The sequence below is a fragment of the Argentina anserina genome, chromosome 3 (assembly GCF_933775445.1).
Source record: "Argentina anserina chromosome 3, drPotAnse1.1, whole genome shotgun sequence".
Lineage (NCBI taxonomy): Eukaryota > Viridiplantae > Streptophyta > Magnoliopsida > Rosales > Rosaceae > Argentina > Argentina anserina.
In genome coordinates this window covers 10,593,742-10,614,473 of record NC_065874.1, presented here as the reverse complement: position 1 = coordinate 10,614,473, position 20,732 = coordinate 10,593,742, and the positions used below count along the sequence as shown (strand labels likewise).

The 20,732-nt window shown below is 37.3% G+C and overlaps 2 protein-coding genes and 1 pseudogene across 7 annotated transcripts; all 3 read left to right on the top strand.

The window, feature by feature from the left end:
• The first annotated feature begins 2,356 nt into the window (after positions 1-2,356).
• LOC126786289 (mediator of RNA polymerase II transcription subunit 21) lies at positions 2,357-11,268 on the top strand. Of its 6 annotated transcripts, none has more exons than XM_050512062.1 (8): positions 2,357-2,898; positions 3,821-3,997; positions 7,762-8,784; positions 9,365-9,407; positions 9,512-9,732; positions 10,365-10,442; positions 10,532-10,583; positions 10,855-11,268. In XM_050512062.1, exons 5-8 carry the CDS (start codon positions 9,526-9,528, stop codon positions 10,929-10,931), a joined length of 414 nt encoding a protein of 137 aa, XP_050368019.1. In that variant the 5' UTR covers positions 2,357-2,898; positions 3,821-3,997; positions 7,762-8,784; positions 9,365-9,407; positions 9,512-9,525; the 3' UTR covers positions 10,932-11,268. The 6 variants fall into 6 exon arrangements, with proteins under 6 accessions (XP_050368019.1, XP_050368020.1, XP_050368022.1 ...); XM_050512063.1 differs by lacking the exon at positions 9,365-9,407 and adding an exon at positions 9,259-9,319; XM_050512065.1 differs by lacking the exon at positions 9,365-9,407 and adding an exon at positions 9,259-9,319 and having other exon boundaries at positions 9,457-9,732.
• Positions 11,269-15,506: 4,238 nt separating this feature from the next.
• LOC126786275 (FBD-associated F-box protein At4g10400-like) lies at positions 15,507-17,714 on the top strand (annotated as a pseudogene).
• Positions 17,715-18,162: 448 nt separating this feature from the next.
• Positions 18,163-20,175, top strand: LOC126787038 (vicilin-like seed storage protein At2g28490). The gene is made up of 4 exons (XM_050512975.1): positions 18,163-18,633; positions 18,758-18,939; positions 19,074-19,154; positions 19,375-20,175. The coding sequence occupies exons 1-4, from the start codon at positions 18,294-18,296 to the stop codon at positions 20,173-20,175; spliced, it is 1,404 nt and encodes a 467-aa protein (XP_050368932.1). The 5' UTR covers positions 18,163-18,293.
• Positions 20,176-20,732: the final 557 nt, after the last annotated feature.

Genomic DNA, 20,732 nt, shown 5'->3' with positions numbered 1-20,732 from the left:
CATATGTCTCTCATTTGATAGAAAGCCCATTAGCAGATTAAAATATGATATGATGTTTAATATATAAGTCTTCTACCGAGAATAGAGAGACTGTAAGATATGATGTTTAAAATATAAGCCTTCAGAATAGTATGGTTCATTGGATTTCATTCATGTAGATTATTGCATCTTTATTTTATTTTTAGAGAAAAATCCTCAAATGGTACTTGAATTATGTTTCACTACACATTTTGGTATCTAAACTTTTAAAACTACCCAAATGGTACCTAAACTAATGCTTTGTCAGCCGTTATAGTACATCCATCTGATTTACCGTTAAAAATGAAGGTAAAATCGTTAAACATACTTTTTTGATTGATTAAATTATAAAGCCTTATTTTTCTAAAATTACTTAAATAAAAAAAACAAAAAATTAGAGAATAAAAACATGTTCTGGGTTTTTGGCGAAGGCTCAATTACTGTTGTTTGTATGCTTCTTCTTATTTTCTCTCCGAGAAATTGGTAATGGTGCATTATTATTATTATTATTATTTCAAGAATCAAAAAAGTATGTTTGATGATTTTACCCTCATTTTAAACGGTAAATTAGAAGGATGTACTATAATGGCTGACGGAGCATTAGTTTAACTAGATACCATTTGGATAGTTTTAAAAGTCCACGTACCAAAATGTGTATTGAGACATAATTCAGATATTATTTGAGAATTTTTCCCTTATCTCTATCTGTTTAAATTCTTAGGTTGCTTTCCACAAACAATTTTACTGGGGAGTTGCCGGAAACATTTGCAAGGCTAACTGCATTAAAAGACTTGTAGGCTGCCTGTTATTCTTCTTTCTTTTAACATGGTTTCTTTAGCAGCCAACTTATCTTTGTTTACTGAATGTGTTTTTTTTTCCATACTATGCAATCGTATTAGTGACAATTGCTTTCCGGGGAAAATACCTGATTTTATTCAAAACTGGAGGCCTACATTGAGAAATTGTGAGTTCCTTTTATGTGTCTCATGTTCACTGTTGCTTAATTATGCAGTTATAACTAATATTACTAACTTTACTACCACTTGTTGATAACAGAGTGATTCAGGGTAGCGGTTTGACAGGACCAATTCCTTCCGGCATCTCTCAGCTTAGACAGTCATGACTCATGAGATCACCACATAAGATGAGTTGTGAATCTTTCATGTAATTATGTAGGACAAGATAGAGGCTTTCAGTAACTTGATCAATTATCTTATGTTATAAACCTGATCAATTTCACACTTTTGGAAACTAGAACAGCTAAATTTTGAAACATTAATTTATGAGCATTAATTTGAATTTGGTACAATGTGGATTCTGTGGGGAACATGGGTATGCTGACATATCCTACAATAGAACTTGGGCATGTGTTGCCGTCCCCTAGGATTTTCTTTATCTTGAGCTAACTGCAAAATGTCTTGTAATTCAGGCTCCGCCACTCAATCCACTTCAGCGGTCAGATAAGAGGAAGCACGAGGAATAGTTCAATGTGTCGACTAATATTGGTAACTTAAATGATTGTATTGGTTAACATCCTCCGTTGGAAGAGCTTGGGGGAGAAAAAGGGCTTTGAACTTGTACAAAGAACAATAGTGTAATATGTAAAATGTCTTTCCTATTCTTCTCTCTTTGGTGTGCATTGTATCCATGGTTTATACTTATTTGTTATACTATGGGAGAAGACGAGAATTCAAACCTAATGTAAATGAATTTGTTATGCGGAGTTGCAGACATCTAAGCATTCAGTACATTGCAAATTTGTAATAGGATCTAAGCATGTAGACATTGCAATAGGAACATACAGAATGAACTGCTACAAGACTACATTATATCTAACAGGGTTCCAATTTTAACAAGTTGACCCCAAGCTATATTATCCACGATGTAGCTCTCACTGATATCTTAAAATGCTTCATCTGATTTGCTGCAACTCTACTTGTACAGAGTTTACTTCTTTTTTATTACTACATCCAAACCATGATTTCTCAAAGTGAACTTGCATGTCTGAAACTATGAAGCAGAATTGTTGGCAGCACAAAGCCGCTGCACACGATCTCTGCCATCCATTGGTAAATAGGTACTGTAGACATTTCTTTAAAGAATTTTTTTTACCATGGGTGGCTCAAGTCATGTGGAAATGTCAACTTAGTATCCAAACTTTAAGTTGTACTAACGTAGTATCTCAATTCCTTATTCGCTATTAAAGAGAAAATTGAACATTTTAGCCCCACTTAGCCGAAACCTCCCTCTTCCTCATCATCATCATCATCATCATCTTCTTCTTTAAACTATAACCATTCTGCTACTGGCTGGCTTCCGTTAATGCAGGGATTGATTTGGTAGGTGGGAAGGAAGTTATTGTTTGGGTTGGGTATAGAGATGATCTGAAGTTCATTCGGGTTTGGGTAGGGTACTTGTCAGAAAATAAGCCTCCGATTCCGGTGATTGTGGTATTCTGTGCCTGTAGTAAAAAGGGGTCTTCTGCCTACATTGTTGAGAAGTGGAGGTTCAAGGCCTTTAATGGGTCTCTGCCATCTGTGAATCCTATGGTTATCTTCTCATGATTATCTTTTGTAAATTCACATTATTTATTGTGTTTATATATGAGCAATACGATGTCGTTTTCAACTTTTCACCACTCGGAAGTTGGAATGCCTACACAAGCTCTTCTTCTGCTTCTTCTTCAGTTCTTCTTGACCTATTTGAGTTTTGAGACATGGAAAACTCTACAATTCAAAGCCTTTTCTTGTCAATGGAAGACTATCCTCTGGGTTTCTTCTTCTTCTTCTTCTTTTGTCCGATACCGGAAAGTACTGGGTTGTTTGGGCCGGTTCATATTCATCTTTGATCAATCACAACTGCTGCTCAGCCAAAAAAAAAGTAAGCTGCTTTGTCTCTCAAATAGAGTACTGTTCATTGCTCAAGAACTTCAACTGTAAGAGGCACCCATTTGGGGTTTTTTTGTTGTTAATTGGATTCAAGACCTCATTTTTATACTAATAGCTTGTTCCCATGACTATTGATTTCATTTGCATATGACCTGCTTGACAATATGCCCCAAAAAATCAACAAAATCTTGATAGTAAGAGCCCACTTTCGATTTATTTAGTTTCTTAGTTTGTTTTGTATGTAGAGGAAACTTGCCCATTTCTCTGTTGTGTTTCTTAGTATGTTAATTGAACAGCCTTTGTTATATAGAGTTGATCAGGAATGAAAGACGGAATCTTTCCTCACTTGGCATGTGGTACTAATCCGGTTGATCGGATTTCGCTAGATACCATGACTGTAAAAAGCTGAGATTAAGAAGGAATGATCAGTAATCCGCGACTATCAATCGTGTTTATTGTTTCTAAATTGACCTCTCTAGTATCAGCCGTTACAGACATATATAGCAGCTTTCTTATGTAGACTATTAAATGTATTGGCAAAAGCAACATGATCGTAGATGACTTCCTGGGACGAACATAGATGTATGCTCGTAACTGCTGTTATCACGCCCAGTGTCCAACCCCAGTGGTATTTGGTTAAAACTACAGTAATGTAGACTCTAGAAATAGTCACCATTTCCGTACCAATTCTTTAGTATTCAATAATATAACGATTATGTTACTGGATATGACTTCTCTTTGTCCTTGATGAATATCGAATCTATTATGTTTTATTCTGCTTCCTAGAGATTTTACCTTAGCATAGTCTATTCATGATCACATGGTACAACTTGACATTACTTTCAATGTGTAGCCCTGTTCAGTTTACGTGTACTATTGTTTGGAATTCTGATTGAAGTGTGTATGCAATACAGGACAAATATGTTAACTTTCCAGCAGATGACGGTGACAATGATTCTCATGTTGATGACAATATATGGTATGATAATTTGTCTCAAAGCACCCTGCAGCGTCAAGTCTATTTCCGGATCAACAGGATGTGATTATGTATCATTACATATCAGAAGCAGAGGAGAAAATCAGTTGCTTAGGTTTGTGATCAATCTATTTTTCTCAAGTACTTGAATCAGTTTTAAGCTTTGGATAATTTCTCATTTTGGCTAAGCAGCTTCGAAGCATGCACCTCTAATCCTATGATTCTAAAGGTTCTGATGATGTAGTTTGTTTTCCCTCTAAAACTTGTCTGCACGGTGGACACATGCTTCACTGGGTCATTATTCTCATGCATGCCTGCTGATAGTAAATTGAACATTAAACTGTCAACGAACCAACTGCTGCATGACTTTTATGGTTATGTTTTGGAGTTGTCTGTTTCCTTTCAATTAAAATTTGGTCAACTACTGTTGGATTATAGAGGATTATTGTGGCCCTGCTTATCTTATGCATTTTTCTTTTCCTTGTGGTTTTGATGCTAAATGTACTATGGTGTGTGTGCTAATCTTAGAATATTGTAACATACATAAGCCTGCGATATCATTCTAGAATGGGAGTGAAGAATAACAGTTAAGCTTAAGAGTGCATGGATACAATACAGTTTCTCCGTTGGAACATTTGTATGAATTCACTTAAGTGATGGATCAGCTTTATATATGTTCTCCAAATCTTTACCAGGCTATACAATGCCCCGACATAAGTTGAACAATGAACCACACCTCAATATCTATATCAGTGTTTGAAAAAAATAAAATAAAGAATAATGTCTCGATCACTCCAAATTAGAGGGTACTTGAAGAGTTACAGTATTTTGTTTCTTGGTTTAGCACAGTATTTAGCCAATATAGCCTTAGCCTTGGTGGGTCCTTGGAATTTTTACAAGTTCCAGCTTACAAATCTCTCAACTGTTTGCCAGTTGATATTTGACTGGATATTTTCAACCAAAGCCCCAGCTTTACATTTCTATGATGTTTCATGCTTTGATCTATGGGTTTATAGAAAATAAGAATCGTTTCCATTGGACTCAACTTCCCGATCTTATTGTCCAAAAAAGAAAACTGCGCCTGCGCCCTTTTCACTTATTGATTGATGTTTTCACATAAGTTGTCTCTCTGACATGTGAATTCATGGGTTAGCCATTTATTTTCCTATCTTATTGTTTTGGTTTATTTGTTTTTGTCTTTAACACATGCTTTTTATTGCTTGTAGCATTTACTATTCATTTCATTTATTCATTCATTAATTCTTAATCTGCTTTTTAGACTATATTGAAAGGGACAACACGGAAAATGTTTAAGCAAGTTAAAAATGAGAAATATAAGTAAATCATGCATGAAAGGAAAAACAAATAGTAACGTTAGTATTTCCATCGAAAAAAAATGGTAGTATCATATTCTAATATTCTAATGTGATTAAGTGCAACTATTTTCGGGTAGTTTTTAATATACTGTATTTTACTGAAAATGCCCCCAGAAATTGTGCTTGCTAGTAATATAAGTATGTAATCCTGAACTTGGCTTTCTTTCAGTGTTTTTCTGCTTGTGGGAAACTATTAATTGATAATGTGATGATATTGTCTTTTTTGGCTCTATTTTTTCTTTTTCTTTTTGCACGAGTTGGCATTTATGTATTCTTATGGTTTCATGTGGCGTGTTGTTGAGTTTTTGGGTTTTATACCGATAATGTAAAGATCTTCCACGAGTTTCTTTAAGATGACATAATAGTTTTGTAGGAAAATTGATAATTCTGTTTTGAAGACAGTCTGTATGACGTGTATTATTGCTCCCTGTAATTTGGGAGGAAGACAGTTTTATTTATGATGTATTAAGATAAATGATGGAACGGAAGGGCCAGTTTTTAAGAACTTGAGATAGCTTTGTAAGCAATCAGATATTGTCTACTCTAGGAATCTTCTTTATTTGAATTGGTGATTTCTGTACATGTTATACTCTATTGTCTACTCTAGGTTGATTGTTATTGTGATCTTTTGCAAAAGTTTGACCTTAGCAATTTCACTTTTTAAATCTCTTAAGAATATCAATCAATAAGGATTTTCTTCTGTCTTTCAGTTTCTCTTGGTTACTTGAAAAACTTATGATATTTTGGAGCTCGTGAACAACTTTGTAGAATAGTCTACAGTTTGTGAAACAAGATAGGGGGTGGAGTTCGTTCTCAGTTCTTAGGATGATGTTCCTGCTTTGGTCTCAGTTACCAAATTTGGGACTGGGCTATAATTAGATTTGGAAAGGGCCAGCATTCTACTCCCTTACCGGCTTGGTAAAATGATTTTCCCGAAACTCCCTTCCCAAAGGATATAGATATTTTTCATCTTTTTAAGGTACAACTGTAAATTCTAGCTATTTGATGGGGTTTTCTAAATGTGATATATTTTACTAGGGTTCCATATAAAATGAAGCTTTCCTCGTTTGCTGCTTTTATTCATCTGCATATCATCCTCGCTAATACTGAAATTAATACACGAGTGAAGAGTCTAGATCTGTGGCTCAGTCCTTCAATCCTAATCATAAATTGGTGGGATTTTATAAGATTTTGGTTCTAACATCCACTTGTGATTGTGATCGTGTTGGTCATTTTTCCTTTTAGATCAAGATTCCCTTCGTACAAAATTCTGTGGAGATCCAAATTCAAAGAGATTTAGAGGTAGCCTTTTGCTAATTATTTCATCTTAGAACTTTCAGCTTAATTTCTAGTTCAGTAAGCTCAAATTAATTCTTAGTTTGTTTGGTGATTGATAGAATTCATTGAAGTAAAAAAGTATTGTGCTGTTGTAATTGAGTACCAAAAGAATACTTATTTCTGATTCAGGTTAATGATTTCCGTTTTCCTACTGTGCTTCATATGTAATACCTTCAAATTTCTTAAATGCGCCTCTAGAGTATATCCCATCAGTAGAGATCTGATGAAATATTCAGAAGGCCTTTTGTGAATTGATCTTTCTTAAAGCTTTTGGCTTGTTTATTGATGGATAAACTCTATTTTATTGTTAGTTTGGTGCATTAACTTTGATCTTTTGATAGATTTGAAATTGAACGAGGTAATGGAATATTGTGCTGTTGTAATCTGGTAATAAAAGAAGTAAGAATACTTCTTTATGGTTCAGGCCGCAAGGTGTGTTTTTTTAGAATGATGAGTTTCCATTTTTCCATTTAGCTTCATATGTATTACCTTCGCTTCTATGAAATGGTTACTGTCTCTACCTTATTTGTGAACAATACTGATATGCTGGGGTTCTCTATGAAAATACCCTTATCAAAAGGAGTACCGTTGTTTTAAATCTTGAGGGCATCAAGATTGTTTGATATAAAGTTTACAGCCACTTTAATTGATATATCTGATAACAGTATGTTGTATAGTAAGACATATTTCTACTATAGCAGATATTGGTGAAGTTGACATGCATATCATAAAAGAGAGGTTGTACTACTTATTTGTACTGTTATGCACCTGATTTGAAAGTAGTGAAGAAGAAAAACTGTATCAGAAATTCATCTTACATTTTAACCTGTGGGATTTCTTTACAACATACAATATCATAATAGTGACTATTCTACTAGATTATGTGTGTTGCTGCTGTCCCTGTTCATGCAGATTATGGTTTGAATAACTTAGTTTCTTTTTATAAGCCAAATTGCAGCATTTCCGTTACACATTGTTATTCATAATTTCGTGCTGAGCCATACCAGGAATTGTAATTCACCACTTCCTGAAATTCGACTTAAGTATTGAAATGAGTAACATGGATACCTAAGCTTCTTGCTTTTGGGTAGTCTTGTGATCCTGCTTTCAGTTGCATGTGGTAACACAGATTGGAAAGAACGTAAAATCACTTTTAACCTTGCAGGGTGAAGTTTAAGTTTAGTTTCAGGAATGGATTGCCCGCCAGGTTTCACATTGAAGCGGAAACGTGACAAGAAAGACAGCAGTACCAGTACAAGCCAAACGGGGGGAGGTCTCAATGCGGGGGTTCATAAAAAGATCAAACCAGGATATACCGAGGTGAGAGGGTTTTATCCCGTCAAGCCGCCAAGTATAGTTCCACCGGTTATCAAAAACGTGTCGAGAAAGGATCTGGCTGTACCAGCGATTCATTCTCCGCTTTATAGCTCAGGACCAAGTGATATGCCACGTCCTGGTCCTGGCGTGAAAAAGGAAGTTCCTGCAGTAGAAATCGGATCAATGTGAGGGCTCTGCTCCTCAGTTTCGCATCCCAAAGTCTCCTGGAAAAAAGTCTCCATCAACTGCTATACCTCTACCTGCCAATCCTTAGGCATGCTAGGATTTTCAGTTGTTCATTTGCTTCTACTTGAACTCCAGTTTCAACTTTCCAACAGCTGTGTAAGGACTAAAGCCAGTTTATCTGGAGGGCTCTATTTGGGTTCCAAACAATGAACGGGCTGCAAGTCTCGATAGTTCATCTCCTGTTCAAATTCTTGTTTTGCACTCTGTGCAAGTATCAAACTTCAGTTTGACTCTGTTGGGGAATTCAATGACCCAATATGGTTTCTCCGAACTAAAGCAGGCTTGTCGAAAGCTGAACTTTTCCGACGTATATTGCCTAATCTTAGTTGGATAACGAATTTTCACCAGGTTCAAGTTCTCAGGATCAACTGTTATCACTGAGCTACAAGACTGGTTCAGTCTATTGTTAAACCACCTTTGATTCCATAGAAGGGGAAAAACAAAAAAAGTACGTTTGGGCCACGTGGCAGATATTCGGGCACCTTCTAGACTTCGTACAACAAAAGGTCTAATATATATATCAGTGCCTGTTTGTGTGACACTCGCATTCGTCTCGGCGACGACGGCGTTGGAATAGAGAGTGCTATAGGAGCTTACCGAAGACGACGGCGTTTGAAGCAGCGAGGTAGATTCTGTCCTCTATTTGACTATATAGATATGCCCTCTACGATTGAATGCTTCAATTGCCACCACTTTCTCGGCTGCTGGCCAAACAAATATCAGTAAAGATTGAAAATTTTCGATAGGGTAGTTTTGCTTCTGCCTTTTCTAGTGTAGCAGTATGGAGAAGGTTGATTACTACAGTAGCAGTACCCATACTGGGGAATGTTGCTGTGTTGTTAAAGATTGATCATTGGAGAAACCCTTTAGTTCTGTGTTTGGATTGGAATGCTGCTTAGATATCGGTAATAGGTGCCTCTGAATTTAGTGGTGAGTGGTGATCATATATTTTTTTTCGTTTTGTGCCTATAACAAGATACCTGTTTCACTGTCCTTGGCTGTGTTATAACCCTCCATACTTGTATAGTCACATAATCTCTTCATTGTATGTATTATTGCTTTCTGAATTTGAAATTGGGTTTGAATTCTTGAAATTAAGGTGTTCAGGAATCAGGAGTGACTTGTCTACCTTACATGTGTTTGGCAACATTGCTGTCGGGGTAAATATTTGAAATGTAGTTTTCTAATCCTTCCATTTTTTATAGGAGTTATTATAATGAACAACACTTAAAACTTTAATTTCGGAAGGTAATCATTCAGCAACCTGGCTAAGACTGATTTCTTTCTCTTTTTGTAGTTTCTTGTGGTATTAGCATTCAATAACCTTCGTAATTGTACAAAATTCCCCGCAGAAGAAGGTTGGGCGATGGACATAATCTCTCAACTACAGCAACAAACCAATAAAATTGCTGCTATTACATTCAATACCTATGGAACATTACAAAGGGATTCTCCTGCAGTCAGACTTTCTCCAAATTATCCAGAACCGCCTGCTAACCCTACAGAGGATGCAGCAAGTTTTGCTGAACAATCTAAGCTCATGAGTGAAGCTCTGGTTGAAGCTGCAAAGCAGGTGTGGCATGTTGTTCTGTATCATAACTGTGTCAAAGGATCAGTGTTGTTAGGTGTTACTTATGGGACCTGAATGGATCATGTGTTTTTCTCAATATACTACACTTTTATCAGCTACATTTTAATAGAATATATTATACATCTACAACAGATTACTCATCTGATAAGAACCTGATAAACAAAGTGAATGCCGATTGGATTTGTGTGCATTGGTTCTAGTGGCAATTTAAAAGAAGGTGTTCAATACTTCTAGACTTCTAAGTTCACTGTGAGTTTGTGACACTATCATGGTTTGGGTGTAACAAGTATGAAGCATAGTTTTGAATTTATGAAGAATTAAACATTGTACATTTAGAGTAGAAAATAACTATCAGCCGTGAAGTTTTTCATGACTACTTGGGAGATGCATCTTGAGATAGTTTAGAGCTATTGAGTGAACAATGTCATTCCTAAGCTTTTCTGTGGTAAATTGTTTAACATTGGAACCCTGTAAGATATAATGGAGTCTTGTAACAGTTCATCCCTTCATTTCCTTATGTCATCTGCTGAATGTGTCCAAAACATCTCATATATCAGTTCATTATACATCTTCTTGAGTGGTTAACTAACGCACCACAACTTGGTTCCTTACAGTTTGATGCATTAGTTGCAGCACTACCATTAGCCAACGGAGGTGAAGAAGCACAGCTCAAAAGGATTGCTGAACTGCAGGTACGGAGAGCCCAACTGGATTTTACATTACTTTCACTTGACTAAATTCTCTCTCAGCTCTTTTCTATTTTCGGGTTGAAACTATGTAGGCTGAAAATGATATTGTTGGCCAAGAACTTCAGAGACAATTGGAAGCAGCAGGTGTACCTTTATCTTCCTTTATGTCAGCTATCAGACTTCTAGTTTTGTGTGAAGTACTTGTTATTCATATTACAAATTCGTCATGAGATGCTTTTTATAGTTCATGGGGTTTGCTCAAAATTATCCTTTGTTTTTTTTTGGGGAACATTCTCGTCTTAGGTGCTACACTATCAAAGAATGAAAGAAACTAATGATTATGGTTGCTTATGAGATACATATTTATTTGGTAGTGTGAGACTATAATCTATATCATATTGTGTTGTGTTGTCAGAGGAGGAACTAAAGCAGGTACGCGGACTGTTCAGCCAAGCTGCAGATCATTGCTTGAATTTGAAGAAACCAGATTAAGGTACAGTTATTTATCTCGCCATTTGGAACTGGGTGGAGGGCTTTCAGATCCTTTGATTACAGCCAATCTTCTGAAATGTGATGAGAGGGAATTACATAGTATAGGAGTATGCTATATCCTTGCTTTGCCGGTTCTATTGGGTGAGCTTTAAATTTTATAGTCCTGCACAGATTCAAAGAGTTGGTCATTGACTATTAAAGTTTCAGTTTCAAACTATATATTTTGGCATCTCTTTTTTTGGAGAGGCATAAACCAGAGAACAAGAAGTGGGTTCAGGAGAGGGTATGCTATTATCATAGCACATTCTGTGACCTTTAGCTGTTCATTTAACGTCATGCATTGCTAGAAGGTTCAAAAACATGTTTACTAATTAGTAATGACTGAATATGTAAACGATTCGCATCACCCTGTGATCATTCCTTGGAAGCTAGAAACAAAGAAGAGAAAGGAAACCAGAAACCCTCCCATTCTTCATTGTTAACTGATTCATCAAATGGAAAACAACGCTGTTATGGCTTAATCACAAGTACAATAAGAAGAACAACTCGGGAACAATTTATCATATAAGTATGACGATTCTAGATGCGGTGTATCTTCAAATTGTACATAATTTAGTAAGTTAGAATTGCACACACGTACATAATATTATCCCATTTGTTTCACCAGAATTCGGAAACCAAAATTTTGCAGCATAAGATGTGCTAGACAATCCAAATTATAGCTCAGTCTATCATAAAGTGACTATACAACCTCTACTAGTCCCCGTCATGCTTATTCCTCCCATGCCAATCGTATCAAACTACTCAGTATTGCTAGGTCCATATATAGAAGTTGTAACCAACCGTATCGAATTCGTAAACTAGTTTTACTCCACAACTGCATCAAAAGCTTGAAGACGTAATAGAAAACGAATTGAAAAAATTACAAACTAATTGTCTCATTATCACACAGAAAAGTTGGAGGCTAACGAGCTAATTAAACTGATCGACTTTTATGCAAATGAAAACCATAACCATGTAACCGTTACAGTACATAACATGGTATAGAAAACCAGTGGGAAAAGAAAAACCATACAAAGCTGACGGAGTAGGCCTTGAATCCCCTTGAAGAGAACTGTATTTGCTTTTGTCCCAAAGCCAACTTGGCTCCTTTAGGGGTGTGGGAGCTCTTGCTCGATGATGTGCTCTTTGGCTGTTCCGCTTGGATATGTTAGTTTCCTATCAGGGATCATCTTTCTCAAGGCTGACTATGAAGAGGTAGAAGTATCCTTTCATCCATGACATTGAAACCATTACAAACTATCTCTCGAGAACACTGCTCGAACAATTATATTTACACATGTTTGCAGGGTTCTTTGTCTCACTCAACACTCTTGTTCCTGTCTACTTATACCTCAGTTCTCATATCACCCACCTCCCACATGGCCACATTCGTCAGAAAACTTTCGATCCAGAAGAACTGAATGAATCAACTCAGTGGGAATGAGAGTGATGATATGGCAATCTTAATATTATTTTAATTCCTTCGAATATCTCACATAATGAGATGCATTTCATGAAGTACTTGTTGAAGAAGTATAGCGAAGTCTTGAGTAAGGTGACCGTGTTCATCACTTGTGATTTCAATAGAGAAGAGGAGATGAAGCTGAAAATTGCAAAGTACGAAAGGGCAAAGAATTGTCATATTGAATTTCGAAAAAATTGACTGCTGAGTTTCTCCATCGATCCAACACTAGTATATATGAGAAACAGTACTCTCTAATGGGACTAATGGGAGCTTTGGAAGATAATGTGATGGAGCAGGATTGCCTGGTGGAGTGGATGAAGGATGCTTTGATTTTATTTAGTAGTATATTGCATGCATTAATTTATGCAAAAATAATTAGTCTCACTCAGACTAATTATTGCAGTAATATTGGTAATAACCAGCAATCCCATCTTCTTGACTACTTCCGATCACTATTAGAACATTTCTCTGCACACATGAATGATCAAGTGTTCTGCTCTCTCATCTCTCTTGCTTCCCAGCCCAATTGGTGGAACCATATATTGATATATAGAACTGAAAAAATCTGGAGATATTGTGCCCGCTATATATACCCTTGAAACCCTCTTCTTCATGAAAATAGAAATACAACTGGAAATGGAATACTGTTGAAAGCTGGATTCACTGCCACTCTGCTAGTCATCTACATATACGGATAACTTACTCTAATTCCAAGTCTTAAAGAAAAAACTTCATCAATCTACTAGAAAAGATACATAAAAGAAATTGTAAGCAAGATATTGATTCTAATCAATGGAAATTCATGAGGATCGTTCTGACTCTCATCTCCTCCCCGGCTACAGGTTTTGCCCCGTGGAGGAGGAACTAATCCTCTGCTATCTATGTCCCAAGGTCAAGGGAGATCAGGTACCCGGCGAAGGGTATTTGATTTTCAATTCCAATTTGTATGGTAAACAAGAGCCTTGGGAGATATGGAATGAGTACGAGAAAAGAAGAAAGAACATGAGGTTCAAGAAAGACCTCTACTTCTTCACCCAACGTTATAAGAAGACTGAGAATGGCTCCCGGAAGAACCGAACTATTGGAAGTGGTACCTGGAACGGGGCGGACGCTGCCAGGAAGGTTTACTCAGGTCGCACGGTTATAGGTTACAAGAGAAGATTCAGTTATGAGAACCATAAGCAGTCTGTGAAACATGGCAGATGGATCATGCTCGAATTCGAACTTGATCATTCGCAACTAGCCATGCTTGACAAACAAGTAAGTTAATTTCTACGTTCATGATTTTTGTTTTCGCTTTTATTTTTTTCTTTTTCATTTGTTGATATATAACCCTATGTTTATCTTTATGGACGTCGTTACTCTACTCATTCTACGGACCCAACATCTTCTTTAGGTATGCTCTTTATCATAACCGGAGAAAGAAATTGAAAGGAATCGAAAAAAGAATCGAGCTTGCAACTAATTTAACTTGCTATAATGCATGAACATGTTTGTGTTTTGTCTTGTGAGAAAATTAAAGAAGAACCAATGTTTAAAAAAAAGTGTTTTCTACGTACCCAAATATTGACATATCAATGACTCGATCAAAATTCGTTTAATGTATATAGAAGGATATGACCCATATGAACCTAATTAATACACATATATTCTCGAATCTCGGTTTCGGATAGGTACTAATTTTCATATATTTATCTCATACAGGAGGCACAAAAATATGTTCTATGTATACTCAGGAAAAATGAGAAAAAGAAACGAGTTAGGAACGATAAACGGGAGAAGCTTGCAACAGGAGATGATATCATCAATAATTTTGCAGCGCTGGATAAATATAAGAAGGTAAAACAAGAAGAATTCAAAATTAAACAAGGAACCGAAGATCAAGGGATGCATGCAACTGGAGACAATGTTTGCGATGCTGGTCCGTCATTATCTTCCAAACTGCAAGAGGAAGAAAGCTGTGTGGAGCTATATCTGAACCCTAAACTATTCGCTGTCGATGATAATTTGCTACCACCATATGCAGATTCCTTGCAGTGGGGTGAAGAAGATTATGTGGGCACACAATCCTCTCTCGCATGCTACAGGGACAATGTGCAACCATTGCCAGTAGCTGATCATGAACGGAAGAGGAAAGCTGAAAGTTGCAGAAAGAAATGCATAGAGCACAGACCATTAGTAAGACCATTTACCGCTGATCGCGAAATGATGAGCGACTTGCTAGGGGAAGCGAGTTATTTGTCTAAACTGCAGTGCCGTGGGAAATGCATTTACTGTGATTATGTACGTCTATTTGCATCACCTGACGAACCGAGTAATATCTACAGGTCATCCAAAGAACACGGTGTAGAATTAGCACCTTGTAGCCCGAAAACCAAACTTAAATGGAGCATGGTTAGTACTTCAACTAATTATCAGCCTGCCATGATTGCCTCTAAAAGTACTTCATCTGAGCATCGTCGTGCTGATGATCTCGTAAGAAGCAACGGTGCTGATGAAAGGTTGGGTGCAGGTGCTTATGGTTGCAGATACACTCCTTGGATATTATCTTTTGCAGAGGAGCTGCTACGTGGGGCTCGATCAAAAATTAAGGTGTGAGTAGCATCGCAAGTAGAATCGATCAGTGCTTGGACACACAGCGAGTTAAGTCCAACTGTTCCATCAATCTGCTACTCAAAAATCATATATAGATGTACATGTAACATAGTGCGTACGTAGTATTCTGAAGTATGTGGGAATAAAAGTATAGTAGTACCTAATATGCTCAATTTGATGACAAAAAGAGTGCAAATGAACCTTGTTTTGGTGAAGCATGGTGATTGACGAGGTTCTTAAAGTACTAGAATTCCATGCATGTGTAGAAAATTAAAGACGTGAAGTTATACTGAGTTCTTATGCACAATGTTTATACAATTGTTTTACTCATGACCTTTGAAGTTTTTACTTTGATCCATAGTAATTACTGAGGCTATTTCTTTGTTTGGTAATATTGTTACCAAGGCGGGGAAATGTCATTGGGATATTTCTTAAAGAAGAAACAGAGGAAGTGGGGGCAGAAGTCTTTGTTATCACTTTCCAGTTGATGACTCGTTCGTCTCAGTCTCACACTTTTCTCTGAAGCCGACCCCTTTCCCTTCTTCTTCCCCTTCCTCTGGTTCTTTGCGGCATCAGGTACTTTCCCTTTCCTCAATATATCTTGAATTGTCTGAACTTTTTGATCTGTGTTTATTGTCTTGCTGTACATCGATCATCTGTTCTTGTTGCGTATGTTCTGTTTGAGTCGAGAGAAAATAAAATGCTGTTCTACTGTTAATTGAATCCCAAACCTAATCAAATTAAGCTGATTTCTTTTCAATAGAACAAAGAAAGGTTGATTCTTTACAGGGTAGAAAGACTTCCTGAAACTAATTTCTTATCTTAGCCTTGTGAAGCAACCAGTTCTGATAGGGCATTACCAAATAAGAAACCAAAAAGCCACCAAATTTACATGGTTTCTGGATTCGCTTAACAAGTATTGCATTGTGATTGTCAGAAACATAACATTATGCAAATTGGTTCGAAGTCCAACTCGAAGTCCAGTGCAGATAGGATCAGTGGCTTACCCTATGAGATTCTTTCCCACATTCTTTCTTTCACTTCCACACTTGTTGCTGTGAGGACCAGCGTTCTATCTCACAGATGGCAGGATATGTGGCTGTCTGTTCCCACTCTAAGCCTAAGTGATCAGGACTTTGGAAGTGATGAAAGAGGATTTGACCCAGAACGTTTTGTGGCGTTTGTGGATCGTGTACTTCTCCTGCGTGACTCTTCAAGGATTCATAAAATCTCTATTAGATGTTGTAGTACGGAGAGATATCCTCATCTTGATGAGTGGATTTGCACTACAGTTGGAGCTAATGTTGTTGAACTTGAACTTGATCTTTATAACACTCATTTAGGTGATCCTTTTGAGTTGCCAAGAAGCCTTTTCATGTTTAGCAGTTTGGCGGTTTTGAAGCGGTGCCTTTCAGGCTATTTTTTAGTTCCTCCTAGCTCAGATTGTTTCCCAACTCTCAAGTTTCTCCATGTCTCACTCCTTCACCCTTATCCTGAAACAGTACAGGATATCTTTACTTGTTGTCCTGTACTTGAAAACTTGATCATAGAAGGATATCTTGGTCAGGAAGAATTTAATTTCAACATCTTTGCTCCTGAGCTGAAAAGACTGGAACTGAGATTCGATCCATTTGATGAAGGTGATTTGTGTCCGACATTTTGTTTAATGTCAATGCTCCTAAGCTTGAAAGGTTAGATCTGAATGAGAATTTTTTGGCGAGCTATTCTCTGAGCAAAAATACCTTAAGTGAAGCCTACAATACTTTCTGTGACCTGCATTCTGAGGACATTGATTTACTCATTGGTTCTGTTGACCATATACAAAGGCTTTGTGAAGGGATTCAAAAGGTCAAACATCTGTTACTTCAAGCTCCATTTTTGGGGGTGAGTATTCCTTGACATGTTATGTTAGTGTTGATACTCCTTATCTATGCTATAATCTGTAAATGGAAATGCTATTCGATGCTGATGAGTACTTTGATTGACTTCTGTACGTTTCTTTCATTGCTGAAGGATCCAGATACTGAAAGTCTTTGTAATCTGCCTATGCTAAGTAATTTGAAGCATTTGGATCTGCAAATGGAAAACTGCTGCTCTTGGAAACTACTAACCAGATTACTCACTATATCACCAAATTGGGAGTATCTTTTACTTGTAATTGTAAGAATTTGACCAACTGCCCTTAAGCTAATCTACCATATGCAAGTCTGAATGATTTTAATTTAATGTGACCATCCAAAATTATCTGTAGAATGTACAATGTTGCGATTATTCCCAAGAAGTTGGCTGGTCTCCACCAGAACTTGTGCCTAGTTGTTTGGTCTCATGCCTTAAGAATCTATCCATACTGGGATTCAAGGGAAAGTCGGATGATATAGAGCATGGTGAAGTCTTGAATAATGTAACAATATATGCTTGTGATGTCCCTGCAGAAGACGTTGAAGGTATGCCAAGAAATTTATCTGTCCCCAAAGGGTTCAAAGACATGTCAAGTGAAATTCCTATGATTGATATGGGGTCTTGTTGTCTTTGAAATTTGAATTCATGTCTCTATAAACCTGAATTCATCAGAAATACAGTTCTTGACTTCATCTGTTATGTTTTCAGTATGTTTAATATTGGACGACCAATATCATTTTATGTTAGTGCCTTCTAAATTTATAATTCACTTGATACCGGAAGCTTGAACTTGATGAGCATTGTCTTAAATGTATCAAACACGAAAACAGAGCATAGTCACTTATAAGTCTGGTGTGATGAATGAGCAGACTATAATAATAGGTAACAATGGAACATTCGAACAAAAAGATTAATTTTAACTTTGGAATTGGTCTCTATAATTTGGTTCTGTATGCAAGCTTTTGATCGAAGATGCTGTAAAGGAGCAGGATATGCCGGAATAGAGAGTCCAAGGACCTTGTGGACTTCTTTTTGAGTAGTAGATTTTGTGGACTTTAAATCATAATACTTGTTCAAATAGATGTCCCTGAAGAGTATTTGGTAGTATATTGCATGTAATTATTTCAGTAAAAATGATTAGTCTTAGTTAGACTGATTATTGCAGTAATATCGGTAACAGGCAAGCCATTCTAATTGAAGACTATTTCTCTCTAGATCACTGTTAGAACATTTCTTGCACACTTGATGCAGTACACTTGTCCCACTCAGCTCTCTTGCTCCCTTCTACTTAAACCCCACTTCCAATGCCGCTACTTCACACAAACTCATCAGAGTTTAAGAACTAAACACTTTCATTCAATATGGGAAAGAGAGTGATGGCTAGCCTCCAGGTTTTTGTACATGTGATGTGCTTTGGAGTCATGGCAATGGCTATGAGCTTCGATCACGAGGACGAAGACTGGGGAAGGGATCAGGGAGAAGAAGAGTTGGAAGCAGGGCACAGAGGGCATCACAATTGGTTCCTTTTACAACGATCTAGGGTGTTGCTGAGAACTGAAGCTGGGGAAATGAGGGTGGTGAGGAGTGTTGGTAGGAGAATGGTTCATAGGCATATAAATCTAGGGTTTCTGTCCATGGAATCCAACTCTCTTTTCATCCCTCAGTACCTTGACTCCAGTATTATCGTCTTCGTCCAGACAGGTGTATATATTAACTGATTCCGATATTTTTCTCATGCTTATACTTACAAGTTACGTGTAAAAATCTTTTATTTTATGAACTATATATTAGGATCAATGGAATATTTACTATATGATTGTTGTAGGGCAAGCAAATGTGGGACTGGTACGCCATCATGAACTGGGAGAGAGGCAACTGAGGGCTGGGGATATATACAGAATCCCATCTGGTTCAACATTTTACTTGCAGAATGTTGGGGAGGGCCAAAGACTTGAGCTTATTCTCAGTATTGACACATCTGACAGTTTGAGAATGGGTAATTTGGAGGTACATGACCAGTACATCGTAACACTAATTAATAAAATGTTCTTATTCACTTGTTCTAGATGTTAATCCATTTATCTATTGTTTAATAAGCCTTTGTGATTCTAAGTAACCTAGTTTGGTTCTTACCTATGCAGAACTTCTTCATTGGTGGAGGAACCTACCCGAAATCTGTCCTTGCTGGGTTCGATTCTGAAATTCTTACAAGCGCATTTAACGTAAGCATCATATTTGCTGAATTAAATCTTGTACCTGACTTCAGAATCCTAGCTAGAATTCAAAACCGATGTTGATAATTAGAAATCCAAGCTAAGGGTTCTCATGCATGTTATCAGGTCTCAGATCAAGATGCGTACATTTTAACCATTAATTATTCTTGGATATATAATAGTAGACATGCATATTACTCAAATGAGGATTAATTTGTGTCAATTGCAGGTCTCATCTTCAGAACTAAGGCAAGTTTTGACACGGCAACACCAAGGTCCTATTGTATCTCTGAGTAATTCTCATCCATCTTCACACCTTTGGAAAAAATTCGTAGAGATGAAAAAGGAGGACAAACTACTAAAATTGAAGACAATGGTGGACACGCCACAAGAACAAGAGAAAACCCAAACATGGTCATGGAGGAAACTCTTGAACTCTATGTTGGGAACAATTGAAAACGAGAAGAGGAAGCATAGTCATCATGAGCACTCCCAGGAGTCTTTCAACCTCTATGAGACAAGGCCAGATTTCACAAACAGCTACGGTTCGAGCTTGTCAGTTGATCAGTCTGATTACTCGCCTTTACAGAACTCCGGCATTGGCGTTTACCTTGTCAATCTCAAAGCAGGGTCGATGTTGGCACCACATGTGAACCCCACAGCAACAGAATACGGTGTCGTTCTTAGGGGCTCAGGATCAATACAGATTGTGTTTCCAAATGGAACCTTGGCAATGAAGGCAAATCTTAGACCTGGAAGAGTGTTCTGGGTGCCGAGGTACTTCCCATTCTGCCAAATTGCATCTAACCATGAGCCACTTGAGTTTTTTGGGTTCACCACCTCGGCACAACATAACCATCCGCAGTTCTTGGCCGGATCTAGCTCAGTGCTTGAAGCTCTAAGAGGTCCAGAGCTTGCAGCTGCTTTTGGTGTAAGCGAGGGAAGGTTGAATCGGTTTGTTAATGCTCAGCGCGAAGCCGTCATCGTGCCGTACAATGCGGAGAGGAGCCAGAAGACAGATGGACGGTAGTGATCAAGCTTAAACGACATGGTCGTTGTTTCAGTTTTGGAGAAATAAGATAGTGTTCGACATTTGCTTGATGTTTATTTTATCATGAACTCATAAGTACGGTTGGTCTGCTGAGTCTCGAATTCTCGATCATATCTTTCCAATTCGTAGTGGTTGATGTGTTTTTCTTCAGGGTCATTAGCTTCAAAACTTTGCCTTTCGAACTTTGATTTGCATGCCTTTCCTTTACGCATAAATGTTTTTCTTTCCATTTAACGTGACAACGTGATCGACGGATATTTATAGGGTAGTAGCTTGCTTAGAACAATTTCGAATGAACCATATTTTTCTATCAAAGAAATTAAACTGCCACCAAATTAGAAACAGCTTACATAACAAGGATGATATAGGTAACAAAAATAGCCGAGCGATATTGAACAATTACATATTAGAAAGACATGCATGCAGCCAGTTGTGCAGCGCAGCTTATCCCCTTCCCCATTCACAAGCATAGTTTGTTTGGACTTGTGTGCTTACAGCACAAAGCAACCACCAAAGATGGGACTCACTGGACAAGC

Bases quoted from the DNA above. Each gene is read 5' to 3' on its own strand.
- LOC126786289 (XM_050512061.1), top strand. From the start codon at position 3,952: ATGTATCATTACATATCAGAAGCAGAGGAGAAAATCAGTTGCTTAG. The intron at 3,998-9,511 runs GTTTGTGATCAA...AATTCCCCGCAG, and splicing joins GGAGAAAATCAGTTGCTTAG to AAGAAGGTTGGGCGATGGAC. The intron at 10,584-10,854 runs GTGTACCTTTAT...TTGTGTTGTCAG, and splicing joins GAGACAATTGGAAGCAGCAG to AGGAGGAACTAAAGCAGGTA.
- LOC126787038 (XM_050512975.1), top strand. From the start codon at position 18,294: ATGGGAAAGAGAGTGATGGCTAGCCTCCAGGTTTTTGTACATGTGATG. The intron at 18,634-18,757 runs GTGTATATATTA...TGATTGTTGTAG, and splicing joins TATCGTCTTCGTCCAGACAG to GGCAAGCAAATGTGGGACTG. The intron at 18,940-19,073 runs GTACATGACCAG...TTACCTATGCAG, and splicing joins TGAGAATGGGTAATTTGGAG to AACTTCTTCATTGGTGGAGG.